Source organism: Equus caballus, chromosome 6 (genome assembly GCF_041296265.1).
Source record: "Equus caballus isolate H_3958 breed thoroughbred chromosome 6, TB-T2T, whole genome shotgun sequence".
NCBI lineage: Eukaryota > Metazoa > Chordata > Mammalia > Perissodactyla > Equidae > Equus > Equus caballus.
In genome coordinates, this window is record NC_091689.1 from 52789006 (window position 1) to 52809666 (window position 20661).

The 20661-nt window shown below is 43.1% G+C and overlaps 1 protein-coding gene across 5 annotated transcripts in view; it reads left to right on the forward strand.

Moving 5' to 3' along the window:
• Window positions 1-20661, forward strand: part of ETV6 (ETS variant transcription factor 6) — a 223290-nt gene that overhangs the window by 178915 nt on the left and 23714 nt on the right. For all 5 annotated transcript variants that reach the window (XM_001501246.7, XM_023643133.2, XM_070269909.1 and 2 more), the window contains one exon: window positions 6981-7115. In XM_001501246.7, the coding sequence (XP_001501296.1) occupies window positions 6981-7115 (135 nt within the window). The remainder of the gene's footprint in view (window positions 1-6980; window positions 7116-20661) is intronic.

Sequence of the window (20661 nt, forward strand, 5' to 3'; positions counted from 1 at the left end):
GACTGGGCCTGTTAGGACCCCCAGTGGGATCCCCTAGGCCTGTGATGGCATTGGTGTTTTCACTGTTGAATTTGAGGTGAAACTGAAGAGTCTCAGACCTAGGCCTTCATCCTGAACCTATCACAGGCGGAAAGGCCCCAGCAGAGAGAATTTCCTGACAAATCTGAAAAGTACCCCCTCACACCATGCATGCTTCTTTTTTTTTTTTTTTAAGAATTGGTCAGAAGGAAACTAAAATCTCTGAATAAAAACAGAAGAGAGAGAAAGAGAAAAGAGAACAGTTTGCAAATTTAAGAATGTGCCGCTTCAGATAATCTTCACATGAGGGTTTGTACGTAGTAAATCATCACCTGAAAAATGCAAATTTCACAATGTTAAGATTCTGCTTTAAACCCACTGAACTTGAGAAGTTAAACATTGTGAACCTCGGAGGAGAGGCACTGGGTTTGCATTGTAGATGACGCAATGCATTGGTCCCAGCCTTCTGGAGAACAAGCAGTTATATTAAGACTTTAAAACTAATCATACCCTTTCACTGATAATACCATTTTAAGAAAATATTCTAAGGAAACCATCCAATTTTGGGGGGGGGGGGGAGGCCATTAGCAATTCTATTTATAATTGTAAAACCTTGAAATGCCCAAGCCAACCCCAATATGGGACTTGCTAAGCAAAATTGGAGGATATAAATATACGGAAATACACTGTAGATTTACAAGTGTTTATTGAGTCTATTCTTTCTTCAGTAGATTATACAGGGCCTTACAGATCATATTTGGGACTTTAAACATTGCTTTAAAGACAGGCAGAAGCCTCTGAGGGTTTTAAGCAGAGATCAGCATGACAAGGTGCAGAGGTAAAATGTGGATATGGGACAATTGGTTTGGCTGGTACCTAGGAGCCGTGGTGGTAACTTGAACTAAGAAGGGGATGATTCAAGGAATATTCAGAAGAGAGAGTCGGAGACTGAGTAGATGTTGGATGAGAGGGAGAGAGGAGTTAAGGATGACTTCCAGGTTTCTGGCCCAACCACCTGGGCACTTCCTGAACTAGGAAACACCACGTGGGTTATAAAGAATTTTATGTTAGACACATTAAATGTGTGGCACCTGTATGGCATGCAAGAAGAAGTGTCGAGGAGATAACTGAAGGTTCGAGTTGAGAAGAAATGCCTAGCTGGAGTAGATTTAGCATAGATGAGCTGATTGAAGCCCTGGGAGTAGATGAGATTACCCAGGAAGAAAGAATAGTCAGAGTCCTGGGGAGCCTTCCTGTTGAAGGGTTGGAGAGGGAGGAAGAGCAGAGAGGTGGAAAGAAAACCAGGAGAAGTAGGAATTTCAGAAGCTGTGGAATGTTCTAAGGAGAAAGGTAGTGATTACTGATGATGAATGCTGCTGAGAGGGCAGACAAGTCCCCAGGTACTAACCATTGTCCTTTGGGTTTGACACCAGTTAGGTGACTCAGCGAGAGCAATTTGGAGAAGGGTTAGAGTGGAGAGCAGGATGAAGGGCCCTGAGGAGTGGAAGGGGAGGGACGTGGCGCTAACAGGATTGGACAGCTCCTCAGAGAAGTTCGGCTACCATGGGAGGAAACAGGAGCGGTGCCTGGAGGGGAAGATGAAGACAGAGGTGTGCGCATGTGCACACGAGTGGTTGTGTGTGCATGCATGTGTGTGTGTGTGTGTGTGTGTGTGTGTGTGTGTGTATGTAGAAGACAGGAAAAACTTGAAACTACTTAAATGATGGAGAGAAGAAATGCATAGAAAGAAGTTGAAGATAGAACTGTGAATGAGAGAGAAAAAAATGTGAACTAGAAATGTCTGTCCGTCTGAAATGTCGTCACCTGGAAAAATAAATATTCCATACATATGAATGTGACTTTATGAAACTTATGCATGTGCTTTAAATACAAAAATATTGAGGCGAAGCAAATAGTTTCCAGATTCTTTTGAGATATGTCTGTTAATATCATAATTACAAGGGGTGCCATCTATTGAGCGCATATTGTAGCAGACATGGGGCTGGTGCTTGTTCGCATCATCTTATTAATGCTCATAACAGCCCTGCCAAGTCTGCGGCAGTATTCTCATGTGAGACAAGAGAATATTTAAGACTTGAACTAAGGCACAAAGGCAAAAAACAGTTTGCCTTAGGGCATGCAGTTGACAAATAGAGGAACAAGGATTCAAACTTGGGACTTCTTGCTCGGAGCCCAAGTTCTTTCCTCTGAAAGTAGAGAAACTTAGATAAATGTAACCCCCTAAAGAGCATCTCTTCTTGGTCTTCAGAGACGAATAAAATTGATAAGGCAACTTGGCAACAGTTCTGTTCACTGTCTCTACTGTCCATTTGAAACAAATTGCAAATAAAATAATAGAATTTAGGAGTCTCAAAGTAGATGCCTGGCTTTTCACATCAAGATCACCAATACAAAATTGAATGTATGTTTAGTTTGTGGATCTGTGTGTGTGTGTATGCATGCACATACATGTGTATGCATGAAAGCATGTGTTGTATGTGTCATGTGTGTACATACCCCCAGGAGGTTATCTAGGTTTTGTGGGGCCTGAAGGTTATAGTATGGGGGACACAAATATTTCTAGGGCTCCTCCCAGGGGTCTATGCAAGTGAAGAGCTCTGAAGCTCACTAGCTTCATGGCAAATCCACCTCTGCACTTGCGTGTGCTACGTGAACTATGTATGTATGCATGAAGATATAGGGAGGAACCAACAAAAGCTATTGTGCCTTAAACAATAGCCTTGGTTCCATTGCTTAGTACAATAGAAGCACCTTTTGTAGTTAGTACTAGTTATTTCTTTTCTGGGAAAACAGAGAAGATTTATCAAGAATCCAAGAATTTTTTGAAGAGTGACTTCTGAATTCAAGCCAGTGATCATTAGCTAAGTTAGATACAGTGCTATGGCTCATGCTCTTTATTTTCAGCAGGCAAATAAATATAACTTATTTTTAAATATCTTCTTTATTCCAGAGATCTTTCTGTTAATATTACATTTTAGATATGATCTCCTGCATATAGGAAGATTTTAAGGATGTACCGAGAAAGCAGGCTGGGTATTGGAGGAATTAGGAGATGGAAGAGGCTAGGAGGCCTTCTTTATTTACTTAGAAAACTGTCGTAGAGGGGACACGTGTTCTGTGTTGCTTCAGAAGCAAAATCTATGAACCGAAGTACATGAGATTTCAGGGAGGCCAGATTCCAGCTCAACAGAACTTTCTACTACCAACTAGAACTGTCCAAAAGTGGTTTGCTTATGTTGTGTCCAGCTGCCCACTGCTGGAAGTACTCAGCCAAAACTACTTTTTGGCAGGGCAAGGTGGGGAGGGGGACTCCTACTAAATACAAGTTTGAGTCGATTTAAGAAACCTCTAGAATCCTCTCTAGGCCTAAGTTCCCAAGCTTATAGTGGACACACACTATTATTGCTGATCATACATACGCAGGGCACACACACTAAGTTGGTTTTTCCTCCGTAATAGTGATGCGTTTGTGCTAAGCCAGCCACATTCCCCGACCAAGCCCCTGGTTGCTGAGGAAACACGTCTGTGAATGGACTGATCCAGCTATGGCCATACTCTACAGCCTTAGAATTAAGTTTTTTCATGGCCTAGAACCTGGGACCTTGGGCCTGTGCTCCCACCCATTAGCCAGCTGTCACAGGTGGCGCTTATGAACGAGATCTTACTAGTTTTCCTAATAGGCTTAGAGTTTAGGTAAGGAACTGGCAGAGTTCTGCTTGATCGGCCCCTCCGACTCCTTTCTCCTGCACACTCAAAGAGGAACCTTCTCTGCCTGGCTGCCTCTGCCAGCTTTGGGATGAGGGGCAGCAGAGAGCCAGCACAGAAGGCCTGGGAAAGTATGGAGCAGAGCAGGTCGTCCCCACTGTGGACTCAGCCCACCAAGCCAGGGCAAGGTATCCAGAGAAGCCAAGAATGGGTGAATGGTCTCCGTTAACCTTTGCCCTTTCTGAAGGGGGAAGATAACACTGACCATGACCCAGACACTCCTTTGTTCTCCATGAGACCTCCTTAGGGGTCTACAGGTCTGTCCTAAACTGCTTTAATTATGTCAGTAAGAAGAAGAAGAATGGTGGTGGTGATAGTGGCAGTCACAGCAACAGCTAGTGTTTGCTGAGTTTTTACTGTTTGCTGGACATTGTGATGATCTCATTACACAAATTACCCCATCGAATGCTCAGAATAGTCCTACAAGGTAGATGCTGTTAACACTGCCATTTTATAGATAGAGAACTGAGGCTTAGAGAAGTTGAAGGACGTGCCTGAGGTTCCAGTCTGACTCCAGAGCGTAGACCCTTCCCCATTCCACTTTATTGCCCCATTTCTCTGTATAATGGAAACACAGAAAAGGAAGGGACGTGCCCATTCTACAGTCCAGTCTTTAGCCACCACATGGAGGAGCTTCTCCAGCCCCAGGAGTGACCTGAGAGGAAGACCAGTGTGTAATATGTGCACCATACCTGCTGTAGGTGCTTCGAGACGCTCCCCTCATTTAATCCTCACAGCAGACTTCTGAGGTAAATGTTGTTGTCTGCATTTCGCAGAGAAGTTCAGGGACTTGCTCAAGGTCCCCGGTGCAGAGGAACAGCGCTCCAGCTGGGCAGCCCGCGCCCTCCCCGCCATAGCAGCCTGCCTCTCTACGCGAACAAAGTTGAACATCCTCGCTGACACTAAATTTGTATTTCCTGGCCTCCCCTTCCAAAATGGATACTCTAATTACTGACCATTTTTTTTAGTAATAGTAATCATCAGGAACACATTTTTCAATGTTTTCGTTTTCTCTTCTGCTTACTACCAAAATAAAGCATTGCTCAAAACCACAGGATGAAACCCAGCGAGTGTGCGGCCATGTAAATTAAGAAAAGTTCAGGAAGACATTACACCAAACTGAAAGAAACAAAGTGTTGATTAGGGACTTATTTTTGTAAGCGATTAAAATATGAATCATTAAAATAAGACTGTATTTCAGGCTCCGTATCCTTGTCTCATCAGAGAGCATTACCATGGCTACTAGGTTTGGATTAGATGAGCTCCAAAGCCTTGCCAGCTCTAAATAACGCAATCTCTACCTTAGAGCATTTTTAAAAGTCTGCGTCTTCTCGAACATTTCATTAAAAGGAAATACCCAAGTGACATGGTGTCTTCAGCTCTTCAAAGTCTTTTGCTTTATTTAATCATAATAGTCATGCATTGCTTAACGATGGGGATACGTTCTGAAAAAGGTGTCATTGGGCGATTTTGTCATTGTGCAAACATCATAGAGTGTACTTAGACAGACGCAGATGGCATAGCCTACTACACGCCTAGGCTATATGGTACTAATCTAATGGGACCACTGTCCTATATGTGGTCCGTCATGGATCAAAATGTCGTTATGTGACACATGGCTGTAAACAGTAGCAGCGAGTTATACTGATGACAGCAGAGACACAAGGACACCTCAAGAATCAGAGTACAGTCTCTTGGAACTTATAATACCAATGGAAAAGGAGTAGAGGTTTGCAGAAAGAAGGAAATTAATATGGAGCATTTCTCAGGTTCAGGCTGAGTTTAAAAGAAAAAAATAATAGCCTAAAATATGCAGTTAAATTACATTGTTAATTAAAGTATCTGTTAAAAGTGGCTAAAATTAGAGACAGAAACCCGTTGTTTGGTACAATTGTTGACTGCATATCTGTATGTGGAGGGGCATGGGGGGATAGCCAGAAGACTGTGGTATTTAAAGATTAATCACCCACCCCTAAGGGGTTTTGAGGCACCCACCTGCGTTTTTGAACTTGGATTTAAGCCAAAGGGGTGGAACAAGACAATGACAGGTTTTTTCGCTAATTAACTGCTCAGTGGACATTTCAAGTGCCAGATATATCAGAACAGAGGGCCCCAGCTCAGAGCAGCCCCCACTGTCCTCTGCAACGGGGTGACATCTAAGGGTGATTTTCTAGAGACCGTAGAGGCTTGGAGCAATGCCTGTGTGTATTTTTAAAGGAGGGAAGCATCCTAGAATGTGCCAGTTCCTTATAGGGTATCTTCAATAGTTAGCACCTCTGACCAGACTTGTCGATTTTTTTCGTATTTATTCTCTTCCTGCCTAGGAGTGGGGTGGGTTAGAAAGGCATGTTGTTTTCTGTTGGGAAGATTTCTATGAAGAATCTATGAGTTGTCATTGGAACATTAAAACTTTTCATACTTTGTGACTTCAGAATTCTTCTTTGAACAATCTGAAATGCAGGCAAAGGTAGATGTGAAAAGGATATTTTTCACAAAAATAATAGCAATAAAGGGGGACAGTTTAAATTTCCAATAAAGTCTGGTGCATCCCTGTGATGGGCTATCCTTATGCAGCTACTGAAGCAGTTCAGTAACGTGGAGGGAGGGGCTGGCCCTGGTGGTGTAGTGGTTAAGTTCAAACACTCCGCTTCCGTGGCCCGAATTTGTGGGGTCAGATCCCAGGTGCAGACCTACACACCATTCATCAAGCTATGCTCTGGTGGTGACCCACATACAAAATAGAGGAAGATCGGCACAGATGTTAGCTAAGGGCCAATCCTTCTCACCAAAAAATAATAATAATAATGTGGAGAGAAAAAGAGAGATACTAAACTATTATAAGCCTGGTTCTAATTATGTAACTATAGATAGTGTTAACAGGGTAGGATTATAGGTGATTTGTGTTTTCTTTCTGGCTTTCTGCATTTTTTTAAACTTTTTTTGTATGTTACTTTCATAATCAAAAAAGTTCAATAAAACAAATCAAATGGCTCTGACCTTTGGAGTTTTGAGTGGCACATCCTGTCCCCTGTAAACTCCGGGAAGGTAGGGGGCCAGCCAGTCTTGCTCACCGCTGTGCTCTTAGTACAATGCCAGGCATCCAGTCAAAGCTGTCAGTAAATAGTTGTTAAATAAAATGTTTCATTGCTCTATTTCTCTTTCCTTTTTCTCTGCAGGTGATGTGCTCTATGAACTCCTTCAGCATATTCTGAAGCAGAGGAAACCTCGGATTCTTTTTTCACCATTCTTCCACCCTGGAAACTCTATACACACACAGCCGGAAGTCATACTGCATCAGAACCATGACGAAGGTACCAGAGGAGGCTTCTCTTTCCTTGCCTGAGGCTTAGACAAATCCAGGAGGTTTCGTTGTTAGTTCATAAGTTGTTCCTATTCATGTGATTCATTTTTTCATTCAACAAACATTTATTGAGTGCTTACTATGTATAAGACCCTGGGGGGAATGCCAAGATGAATAAGGTAGACCCTTATTTCTCTGCAACTCAGTCTAGGTGAAGAAATGAGATAGATATACACATAAGTATCAAAGCATAACTAGAATAGTAGGCACCATAAAGAGGTAGTGGAAGGGGAAATCACATCCAGGTACGGGCATCAGGGTCAGCTTCATGAAGGAGATGGCTCTGGAAGATTCTGTTGATGGTCCAGCAGGATTCTGATATGCAGGGATGCAGTGGAAAACATACCAGACAGAGAGAATTGACATAGGATGGAGTCAGTCCTTGGAATAGAGAGCAGTCAGATGACTTGGGTTGTAGATCTTATTTTTTCCTCCTAACCTTTTCTTAGGAAACATATCAAACATACCCCAAATAGAGAAACTAAACTAAACCCCTCTGAGCCCTCACTCTGCTTCAACAATGACCGACATTTTGCCTTTGCAGAGCTGGTCCAAGGAGGTGAGATTGGAACCAGAATCTGGAGGACTTGGGTGGAGGAAAGTGATGGGGAGTCATGAAGGTTTTTAAGCACAGGATAATAAAAGCTGGAGAAAGGGGGAGCTGTCCCGGGGGCATAGTGGTTAAGTTCGCATGCTCTGCTTCGGCAGCCTGGGGTTTGCAGGTTCGCGTCCTGGGCACGAACCTACACACCAGCACTCATCAAGCCACACTGTGGCAGCATCCCACATACAAAATAGAGGAAGATTGGCACAGATGTTAGCTCAGCGACAATCTTCCTCAAGCAAAAAGAGAAAGACTGGCAACAGATGTTAGCTCAGCAACAATCCTCACCAAAAAAAAAAAGAAAAAAGGGATGAAGAAAGGAAAAAAGACAAAAACCCTGTGAACTCTGTGGTGGACCAGGGGTTTCCTCTTCCTGCACCAAAGGCAGTTTCTTATGGTGCACTCAGTGTAAGTACTTATTTCAGATGTCCCAGGTGTTTCTCCTTGGTTGTGAGTCACAGGACTCATAAAGTCGTTGGTAGAAAACAAAACAAAAAACCAGGATTGAATTGTGGCCCTGGACATAGTTCCAAAGCAGGGGTTTGGGTACAGAAATAGGGTATAAAAATCTTACTTTGAGCACCATTCCGTTGAACAGTGAGGCATCGAGCCTCTGAGGAGCCTGTGGTCCAAGTCTTCCTGCCCGGATTGGTTAGACAACAGATGTGGGGACATCAACTTGAACTTTTTTTTAAACTTAAACTTTTTTTTAGGACCAGCTTACTAAGGGCCGTAAATCCCTGGTCCCTTGGAGTATTTCCTTAAATTGATCATCCCCAAGAGGAGGGCTACTATTTTTTGTTTTATTGTTGGCAAATTAAAAAATGAGAAGTTATTTGTTTTCTTAATTAACACTTCACAAAAGAGCCTGCCTCCAGGCACCTGACATCTCCTCCTTGTGCCAAGTGTTTCACAGCAGGTCCCCTCACTTCTGTGACGGAAGATAAACGGGAGGATAAACAGAGCATTGCTTGCATGCTCCCTGCCTGTTTCTCTCATCCTTTCTTCCTCTAGCTTCACCTTCGCTAAATGTAGCAGCTGCTTCCCACCCCCAATTCGGTTTCTCAGTTCTTTGCTCTTCCTGCCTCGTACGTACGTATGTACCCCGGCTTGCGTAATAGCCAACAGCTACTCCACAGCAGAGGAGGTGGGTTTACTGAAGCTTGACATTAAGGCGAGAGTCATATTACTGGCCTGCCTCTTCAGATACAAACGGGGTGTGATGAGGTTTTCTTTTCTCTCTCTCTCCAAATGCGATTGGAGGCTTGGTCTCACCCCATCACAAATCCTTCCTCTTTTCCCTTTGGCCTGGTCTGACTCATAAGTAGGTGTGTTTGTTGTGGTTCTCCTTTGCAGGCGCTAATCAATAGAGAAAGCTGGCTTACTCTCAGAGCTACTCTCAAACCAAGTAAATACAGATGTGCTGTCCCATACGCCATAATGAGCTGTGCTCTGAAGTGTTATGATGGTGGTGGTGGTGAGCTCCGTAGGTAAAAGAATGGAGCTAATGAGGCCAAGGTCAAGGGCTTCATCGCCCTGTGGACCAGTTAGCTCTACTTCAGACTCAGCTCTTAAAAGTAGTGTGTTCTCAGAGACCGTTCCTTAAAGCCGTCAGCCAGGAATCGAGATCTGAGAGTACAGACCTTTCAGACACGGCGCATGCTCTCAGATGAGTCAGGGGACACACGAGAAGGGAAAGTGCGGGTCTTCGTCAAATGGTATCAAATGAGAAGAGCCGTGCAAGGCATGGAGGTGATATGAAGAGGCTGCCTGCCCCTAGACTTGCAGATCTATGGGCGCCATGGGTGACAAAGGGACGAGTAGAGAAGTGGATGAACCAGTACAAGTTCCCTACCTCCAACCACCTCCCACCTCTTTCTCTTCTCCACCAAATAGAAAAATACCAAGCTCAACATGAATTGTCTCTGGAATCAATGCTGTTACATTCACTTGTGAATGGAACACATTAATCTGGGCGTATGTCAACATACAGAAAGATCTGGTCCTGAAGAGGGAGAGTCTCTGAAGTGAAATTACACCTATCAAATATTACATCCCCAAGGACTTACTTTACGTAATTGGGGATACAGTACCATGTAAAAGTGTGTTGCTGTGGACTTGGCAGAGAAATAAATATGACAGAATGGAAGAAGAACAGAGGCATTCCAGAGAGGACCCGACTCAGCCCCTAAGCAGCCTGGCACAGTGAGGCATGCAGAGTGAATGTAAACACAGAGCTTCATTCAGCCCCCTGTGACTTCACCTCATCGTTGCCACTGACTTAACCAGTCCAGACATTCATAATTTCACAATGGGAATTTATGTCACAATACAAATGTATCTTGTTCAATCCAGCAACAGTTCCCCGCAAATGTCCCATATGAGTACATTACATTGAAATCTCACCTTCCTTACTAGCAGCCACATGGCAGCGCCAGAAGCTAGGAAGTTGGTGTTAGCTCAGAGGCTCCCCTCCAGGCTCTGAGGGGAGATGAAGGGGACCATGCTAATTCAAACCCTTATTTTGTAAACTTTCATTATCCCTATAATGTACACTGTTCTGAAATTGTGTCATGCCTTGGGTGAAGCAGTCCTCAGATTAGCACCTAAGTCTCGGAGAACCGGCATTCTACTCTCTTCCCGTACTTAGTTCTGGGACAGGAAGGCAATATTATATAATTAAGGTAACCTTATAAATTTTCATCCATACCAAGACACTTCTGACGGTGAAACCGGACTCTGTTAATAAGTAAGCCGGGACAACAGGCATAAGCCAGGACCAGCCCAGACAAACTGGGACACGTGGTCAGCTTCGATAAAATTTTTAAGAGGATGGGATCTGGAAGTCAGGAAACCAGGTTCTCACCCTCCATTCTGCCAGAACAAATCATAAAGGCTAAGTTTCTCAGATCTCTTACAGCTCTCAAATCCTAACTTTCTCTCCAAGGTCTGAGGCTCCCTGGGTGACATGAAGATGAATAAGACACATTCTCTACCTTCAGAGTCTTGGGTAACTAAAATCCAGAAAATCGTAACAATGTCCTGCCTGGTGTTGCTCAGAAACAGCTGAACATCTGCTCTATTCTCATTTGTCTCACTTTATCAAGAACTATTAATAATATTACCCCTCTTAGTAGTCAAACGAAAAGCATCGTCATTCACTCGTTTCACAATGAAAATCTTAGTTTAAGTGGATTCCTTTTCTTTGATTATTGTGACTCACTTTAACTGCATAATATGACTTAGTTAGACGTTAGGTAGATAGCTATGTAGGAAGGAGACAAAAATAATGATACTACTTCTTTCACCAAAAGCAGGAGGCAAAACATTTTTAGAAATTTCAGACTTCAGATGATTTTAAAATAAATTTATTTTGTCACACACAGTTATAGTATCAACTTCTTTTGACACCTTAGATTCCAAAATTAGTTACTTTGGGCTCCCATGGAATAATTTACAAAACGGCTTTGTCCCAAAGTATATATTCGATTGCCACTTGTCTTTTAGTGTTAAAACTACTTCAATAGTGATTGCGTAGAAGCTCCTTGAGCAATATAAAGTGTGCTTTCAGTCTGGGCTAGTCTCCAAATGGGGTCAGCTCTGCAGAGCTACCCCTGTTGGACCAGACACGCGTAAGTCTGCAGGGAGAAGGAATGAGGTCAGTTTCTCTTACGTTCTCCTCCTATGACTGCTTTGGGGGACCCTCCTGTAACTGCAGCTCTCCAGTCCTCTCTCCTCCTATGCCCCATCTGAGAGACTGGGAGGTGGTTTTTAATCACTCTAATTTGCCAATATTCACACATGTAGTGCTGTGGTTGCTTCTGCAACCGTGGACATAGTTTTAAGGTGAAAGTTCTGCTCTGGGGCAGCTCTTTGTCACCAGGTGGGCGTGGACTTTGTAAGTGATGATGAGAAGTGTCAAGTGTCGAAATACTGTTGATCTCCATTCTCCTTACAAGGAGCACATGGTAATGGCCCAGTGAGTAGAGAAATCATTTCTTCGTGAGGGGAGGGTGGCTTGCATTCTGGGATGGCCCACAGAAGTTTCATTTATGTGATTGCTTTATTGAGGGATGTTACCCCTCCCACCCCCAACACAGCCCCCAAATCCAAGTGCCCAAAGACTGCTTTGGAGGAAGGAAATGTTATACATCTTTAGTGAGATAATTAAAGACAAGGTATGTGAATCTGCTTCATAATAGCAAAATAATAGCTAACATTTATGGAGTCCTTGTTGTGTGCCAGACCCTGATCTAAGCCCTTACATGTTTAAATCATTTAATCTTCACAACCACCCTATAAAGAAGGTAATATTATCTCGACTTTATAGATAAGGAAATGGAGGCTAAGAGCAGTAAAGTAACATGCCCCCAAATCACACAGCTGTGAGGTCCCCTTAACTCCAGTGCCTGTGTTCATTGCACTGCAGCATGAATAAGCTGACCAAAGGAACATTTTTATTAAAGTGTTTTGGGCAAGCACCCTCAAAATGGGACAGATGATTGAATGTTGAGTAGAATTGTGGAGATGAGAATACCAAGTCTGGTCCCTTGACTGGGGTCCAGTGTGGCAGGTACCAGCACTCCTGCTTATAGTTTTTCTGCTTCACAGTACTTGCAACTGCCAAATCTAAACCCAAAAAAAAGGTCAGAGATAACTTTGAGACACCAGTGTATGTCTTCAATTCATGATATTAAAACCTCATACTAATTTGGACTAAATTAACCCATATAGATCATTGACTGCCTCAGGATGAGTGGACTTAGCATGACGAAAATCCTGCAGCCTGTGAGAGATGTGGCTTTTGAGTCAGGCACTGGCTTCTGAGAGCAGAAGCGCTGGTTGGCATCCTCCTTGGGAACCAGGCCCTCACTGCAGGTCTCTCCTTGGGAGCCGGCCCCTCCGTGTAACTGCTGAGTAGGCACCAGGGTAGATGAACTTTTCTAGCTGCTCAGGCCACATCCTATTAATGGTTCTTTTAAAAACTTCCCCAATTCTCTAGTCTTGCTGGAATGATGTACATGAATGAAGTGTCAAGAAGGCCATTGACTGGGGTTTGACATCTTTGTTATCGTATTAACCGTGTAATGCATGATGGAGCCAGAGAGCATAATGGGGTGTGTGTGCATTCTGGATCCAGACCACCTGGGCTCAAATCTCAGTTCCCCAGTTTACCAGCTGTGTGCCTTTAGACAAGTTACTGAATTTCCTTGTGTCTCAGTTTCCATCTGTAAAAGAAGGAAAATAGCAGGACCTATAGAATATGATTGCTCTGAGAAGGAATCAGGTAATATGGGAAATGCCCTTTCGAAGAGCACCTAACACATAGCAAGCACTTAATAAATGTTCATTATCATTATTTGATATTTCTTACCACTGTTTGGTGGGTTTTTTCTTTTTTTTAAACTTAAAAAATTTAGTTCTAATAAAATACTCATTGACCATCTTAACCATTTTTAAGTGTCCAGTTCAGTAACGTTAAGTATATTCACATTGTTATGCGATGGTTGGTTTTTTTCTTACCTCCAATCCCAGTTTTCTTAACCATTCCCGTTATTGCAACTGCATGCACTTTGTGCAAACACCAGATTTGTGCCTCCCGGACATAGGAAGGGCTTGTTGTCTACCCACGCCATTATCTTAGAGCTCCTTCAGGGATTAACCAGGCGCCCTCTGTAGCATTGTTTCTATGGGAAAATACGTTGAAAGTGCCAACCTTAATTACTTTCAGGACACAGCCTGTTTTGAAAATGAGCAGTGCTTTACTTTATGTTGCCTCGCAGTCCCTGGCAAATTGTGGGTCCCCTGCGACCCCCTTGGGACCTATTAATCTTCTGGCTGTCTCCTCTCACATTAACAACTATAAGATTAACCTTTTTGTGTCCCTTTCCATTCTGTGACTCTTGGATCTGGCAGGAGGTAATGAGGTCCCACCAGAGGAAGACCAGGCCCAGCTCCTGACTTCCTCTTGTCCCCAGGGCACCAGTGAACACCTTTCCCCCTTACTAGGCCTCATTCCACTCTTCTCTAACTCCTCCTTTCCTCTCCAGCACCTCTTCTTCCTGCTTTGCTTCCCGTATTTCAGGCTCTAGGGCAGCGTGACCTTTTGCCCTCTGACTCTTGCCCGTGATGCAGCATTTGACGGGGATGGGAAAGCCTGGAGGCACTGGATGGCGCACAGGGCCTGTCTTCACTGACCTTCAGGGAGGCCCTGCCCACCTTCCCTGCCTCCTAGGCTTCCTCGAGTGGTGTGGAGGCTGTTAGCCCTCAGCCTAGCTGGCTTTATTAAGCCAGAAGTTTTAGGGGCAAGAGATTCCTAATATGCATGAATAACTCTCCCAAGGTAGTCTGGAAGTCTTCAAGAACCTTCCTCTTACCCCCAGGGAAATGCCATCTGATTCCTTGACGATAAGGGGACTGGGGGCAGTTTGGGTTCACCTCCAGAGATGGAAGCCACAGTGGACCTGATCTTGCTCTTTCCCTTCTCCAGCTCCTCTCCTTATCTTTGTGCCACCCCGTCCCTCCTGTGATGACTCACAAGGCTCACCCCCACGGGTCTAATTGGCTTGTTTGAAATCTGATCCCTGATTTCTTCATTCACTTCTTTTGTGCTGCTTTGTCAAGACTGAAGGAGACTCCTCTACGCTGCCTGGGAAGCACAAGGACAGCTTACAGCCAGGAGCATGAACCTGTGCCCCATGCAGACTTGCTTTCGCTCTCTGTACGGAGTTACTAGCAGAGGGAGCCGGTTTGGAGGCCGTTTGGTTTGGAAGCCACAGAAATGAAGATTAAGCCCCAGAGTCCTGCAAGTCACCTATTCACCTGTTTTGTTTCTTTCAGCCCCCTTCACCAAATGCTTATACAGTTCTAGGAGCTTACATAGGATTTATTGTTTATGACCTCAAATGTCTGTGAATCACACATTCCAAACTAGGGCAGTTTTCTTTTCGGCCCTCCAAGGGAAGTCAGTGACATTGGCAGCCTATTGAGATAAATAGGCTGAAATGGGCAGGCAAAGGGGCAGTGGAAATTCTCGGCTGAACTTGTCAGAAAGGGAGGTGGGAATGTATTTGTTTGCTAGGGCTTCCTTAACAAAGTTCCACAAATTGGGTGGTTTGAAACCCCAGAAATTTATCTTCTCGTAGTTCGGGAGGTTGGAAGCCCAAGATCAAGGTATAGGCAGGATCAGTTCCTTCTAAGGGCTGTGAGAGTCTGCCTTTCTCCTTGCTTCTACTGGTTTGCTGGCCATCTTTGGGGTTCCTTGGCTTGTAGATCACGGCCTTCATCTTCACAAAGCGTGCTCCTTGTGTGCACTGACTCTTTATTCAGCACTTGTAGCTTTTTGTTTTGTTTTTTTTTTTACGTGTATGCCTTTTCCATTAGACTATGATAGCACGTGAGCAAGGACCACATTTTCTTACTCTTTGAATTTTCTACATCCAAGACACCACTTGAAATATGGTTGACATCACTGAAGGTTTGATGATTCAACTCATATTTTGTAATCACTGCATGGCAAAATGGTCCCCTTCCAAATGCATGCGTCCCTATGTGTCCGAATGCCCCTTCTCGTAAGGACCCTAGTCGTATTGGAGTAGGGGGCCCCCTGACTCCATTATAACCTCATCTTAACCAATTACATCTGCAATGACCCTATTTCCAAATAAGGTCACATTCTGAGGTAATGGGGGTTGGGACTTCAACATATGAATGCGGAGGGAGTGGAGGAGCACAATTCAACCCATAACAAGGTGACAGAACCTAAGTGTATATATGAGAAATCTATTTTGAATTTCACCTCAGGACCTCGAGACTTTAATTTCTATATAGCTCTTTATACCATTCATGGTTCCCACTAATCTTTTACAAAATTGTGCTGGGAAATGGTCCTTTCTGGAGGAATGTGGAGCACAGTAGACTGAGTCCGATGAGTGACAGTTACCTGCTGGGTTGATTTGCATCTCCCTGCCTAATTTCTTCTCTTATCATCATCCATGGCCTTAGGGAAAGCATGATAGTGGAAACGTGGTCCTGGTATGTGAGATATAAACTTGATCTTAGCCTTTGCTCTAACCTGGAAATTTCCTAGTCAAAACCCATGACTTTAACCAAAGGCAGTTTTTTTTTTTTTTTAGGTTTACCAGTTATTCATTATTTATAACGTGATTAAATTGGGTCAAATTTTGATGAATTTTAAGTAGCAAAACTTTTCTAATAAGTAAAAGGAAAGAGGAGGAGAAAAGAAATCAGACCTATTTTTGTATTCATCACATTTAAAGTCCTAATTTATCTTGGGCTGTTTGGTAGTGAGAAGGCATTACTTGTGTCTAAAAGAGGTCTACAGAGAGAAAGGTTTGGGATGAGAAAACACTTTTAACTATATTGGGTTCCCTCCCAGTCCTTGGTCTTGTTTCCCCTTCCCCCTTCCTTCCGTGCCCACAGTGACTAATTATGTGTGGCTTTCCCTCCCTCTTCCTCGAGCGTTTCCCTCCCGTATCAAGACCTTCAGACCGAGGGCAATGTGGATAATTTCCCAGTTTTCCAGCTGGGCAGTTCACCAAGAACAAAGCCAGACATCAAGGCCAGACCAAAAAAATCTTCTTGTTTTAGACAGAAGACTCCTACATCTGGGGGATTTAATGCACCCACTGTCCGCTCAGTGCATTTCCTGTGTCCGGAGCTTCTCTGCCTGCCGGCTCTGGTCTCCTAAGTTTCCATACCCTGCTGCCAACTTATAATAACAGAGGCAGCAGGCAGCAGGGTCGGAACGTCGTAGCCCACGTCGTATGTGGGCACATGCCTTGTAAACTGAAACAAAGCCTGGAAGATCTCATTGCAGGCCTTTCAGCCTCGACACTGGTTGTGCCCAGACCACCAGGAGCCTGGAATTAAATACCCTTGGATCCAGTTCTCTACCATTAATGTTATCAACTTCATCAAGTACTTCCTCTTTGAGTGGTGTCTGCAGAGAAATAAATAAATCAAGCTCCTCCAAGTCCTGTTCCTGCCCGGATCCTGAGTCAAAAGTAAAATCTGAGTTGGATTATCTAGAGCACTGTCTCCTTCCTTCATTGTTCACAAAGATCTGGGCAGGAACAGAGAGTGAAATCTCTCCAGGACATTACATCAGTTCCTCTTTGACCCTTGGCATGAAAGTTCTTCCTCTCATAGTCCTCCCAGACTTCCTAAGGCTTGCCTTGAGTGCACACCCATCCACTGAGCCTTGAAGCTCAAGACATCAAAGAAAACCTGCAGGTAACCGGACTACTGGCCAACGCCTGTGTTCGTTTTGAAATTTGTAAGACGGGAAATGGATTCAGGAAATAGTGTTTTTCAATACATGGTCTTCATCATCCTTAAGTATTTTTAAACCTTAATAAGCTTTAATAAAGGGACGCATCCTGTAAATGGCATTTAAGAGAAAATATATGAAACTTCCAAGTGCAGTGGTCTTGAATAGTTGCTTATGATGATCATGTTCTGTGACAAATGAAAAGCGAGCCATGGATAAAAGATAAATTCATTTTTATGGACAGAAGAATTGAGATCCATACTAGCTATGAAAAGAATATTTGCCTCATTCCCAAAAGACTGCAGATCATTTCTAACATACTAACAATCTCAGCCTTTAAGGTTCACTCCATGGGCCTAATCAGTACCCTGTAAACAGTTATTTGCATTTGAGTTAAAGTGAGGAAGTTAGTACTTGTCATCCCAACCTGTGTCCGTGCAAGGTTGATTAGGCACTTTAAAAAAAAAAGCTTTTTATAGTGGAAAAATATCAAACTTATACAAAAGTAGAGAAAATTGTATAATGAACCAGCATGTACCAATCACCAGCTATGATGGTCAGCTCATGGCCAATCTTGTTTCCTCTGTGCCTCACGTACTCTCTGCTTCACCATCCCAGATTATTTAAAGGCAAATCCCAGATGTATAATTTCATCCATAAATATATCAGTACAAGTCTGAGAAGATAAGGACCCTTTATAAAATCACAATCACAGAACCATCACATCACTGAAAACTAATAGTTCCTCAATATCAGCAAATATCCTATTAATGTTCACATTTTTCCAACTGGGTCATGAATGTTTTTACAGTTTGTTTGAATCAGAATCCAAACAAGGGTCTACACTTTGTAAATGGTTTATGTGTCTCTTAAGTCACTTTCAATCTATAGGTCTCCATCCATATCTTTCTCTTTTTTTTTTTTTTAAGGAAGATTAGCCCTGAGCTAACTGCCGCCAATCCTCCTCTTTTTGCTGTGGAAGGCTGGCCCTGAGCTAACGCCCGTGCCCATCTTCCTCTAATTTATACATGGGACGCCTACCACAGCATGATTTGTCAAGCGGTGCCATGTCCGCACCCGGGATCCGAACTGGTGAACCCCAGGCTGCTGAAGCGGAATGTGCGCACTTAACCACTGCACCACCGGGCTGGCCCCCATCTGAATCTTTCTTGTGTACATGTTTGTGCATTCTCTCTCCAGGTGTTTTAAAAAGAAGTTAGCCATAATAAGTATAACTTTCCCCTGTACAAGGTGTATCATGTACATATGTTTTTTTTTTTTCCCTTTGATTGCTTTCAAGATTTTCTCTTTTATTTTGGTTTTCAGTAATTTAACTATGATGTGCCTGGGTGCAGCTTTCATTGTTATTTATCCTACTTGGGATTTGCTGAGCTTCTTGGATCTTTACATTTGTTGCTGTTGTTACCAAGTTTGGGGACAATTTGACCATTATTTGTTCAATTTTTTTTTGCCCCATTCTTTCTATTCTCTCCTTCTTGGACTCCAATTACATGTCTATGATACCATTTAATATTGTTCCACAGGTCGCTGAGGATCTATTTGTTTGTGTGTTTTTAATTTTTATTGATCCTTCTTCAAATTTACTAACTTCTGTCATCTCCAATCTGTTAAGTCCAACCAGCCCAGCCTTTGATTTCAGATATTATATTTTTCAGTTCTTGAATTTTTTTTTTACAGTTTCCATTTCTCTCCTGACAGTCTCTGCCTGTTATTGCTCATTATGACCATCATTTCCTTAAGTGCTTGAACTTATTTATAATAGCTACGTTGAAGTTCTTTTTTGCTAATTACAACATATCTAGATTATTTCAGAGTCTGTGTCTGTTGACTGCCTTTCCTCTTGATTATGGATCATGTTTTTCTGTTTCTTGGCATGTCTAGAAAATCTTTGTTGGTGGCTGGACATTATAGATAACACGTTGTAGAGACTCTGGATTGTGTTGTATTCCTCTACAGAGTGTTGATTTTTGTTCTAACAGGCAGTTAAATGACTAGCCAATCACTTTCGACTTTCAGAGGCTTGGTCTTACATTTGGTTAGGGCATATCTATTTCAGTTTTACCTTTAGGCTTCAGGCAAATCCCTTTGTCCTGCAGCATAGCTGAGGTGTGCTCGTTCTGAGGTATTAAACAGTCCGAGGTGTTTCCAGAGCCTTCATTGATAGGACTCAAACTCTGAACTCTGTCTTTAATACAGTGGCCAGTAGCTGAGATTTCTGCTCATGTCTTTCAACCTAAAGCTGTTGCTTTTCACTCAGCTCCTTAGTGTTCCCCCTGCACATGTGCTGTTCAGGGGCACATGTTAAAGATTTGAGGGAACTTTATGTGCCAATTTGGCTACTCCCTCTGAGGCTCCCTCCTTTATGGGATTTGCTTTCCCAAATGTTTGCCATTCTGACAGGTCCACACTCCCTTCCCTGACATCTCAAACAGCTTTCTGTTCATTTTCTAGCTGCCCCACACTACATGGACTGGAGAGGACCCTCAGGGTGAAAGCTGTTTAAATTTGGATTTCATTCTGTGTAGTTCCCTTCTTTTAAGAGTGAAATCCCCTTCAGTTTTCTCTAGTACCTTCCAATAACTTTTATAAATGTACTTTATCCAGATTCTATCATTTCTCTATGTAGGAAGGTTAATCCAATGCAAGCCATTCTGCCATGTTTGAAACTGGAATCCCCTTCTTCCTTATAGAAAAGTGCTTGCACACCTTATACACTTCACCTTCTTTTGCTATCAAACCATAGAGCCCAGAACCAGTCCTTAGCAGAATGTTGAGAGACTCCTCACTCCGTTTTATAGCTGCATAGTTCTCCATTATTTAGAGAGATACTATAATTTATTAAACCAGTCTCCTATCAATAGCTAATCCAATGATTAAGCACTTTTTTAAATTCATAGCAGCAGGCTATACAGTAGTTACAAAATAAGCCCTGTGCCTTCAAGCAGATGATCTTTTAAGGCTCATGAACAATATTTCTTTTGTTCACTGTCTCGTATGATAAGTGAGATCTAATGCAGTCTCCATTTTCCTGTTAACTCTGTGCAAAACTTTAAGAAACCACCACCTCCATCTCTGTTTACTAACCCTATCAGATTCCTAGATCCCCTTCATATGTTCTTCACATAGATATTGTCATAATGGACAAAGGAGATATCTTTGACTTGCTTCACTTAGAATAATGGACAAGTCTTTGACCAGAACAAGACAGCTCTGGGCACAGATGTGGCCAGAGAAAACCTCACTAAGATGAATATGGGGGCTGGCCCGATGGCACAGTGGTGAAGTTCATGCATGCCACTTTGGCAGCCCAGGGTTTGCAGGTTCGGATCCTGGGCACAGATGGACATGCTGCTCATCAAGCCATGGTGTGGCAGCGTCCCACATACAAAGTAGAGGAAGATTGGCACAGACGTTAGCTCAGGGCCAATCTTCCTCACCAACAAAAAAAAAAAAAAAAAAAAAGAAGATGAGTGTGGGGCCTTGTAGAAAGCTCCATTTTCCATTTTTCTAGGCAGATTTCTGTCCTTCCTGCTCTTAGCAGGGACTCCTAACACCACGTGAGTGCTGGTCCCTCCCTCC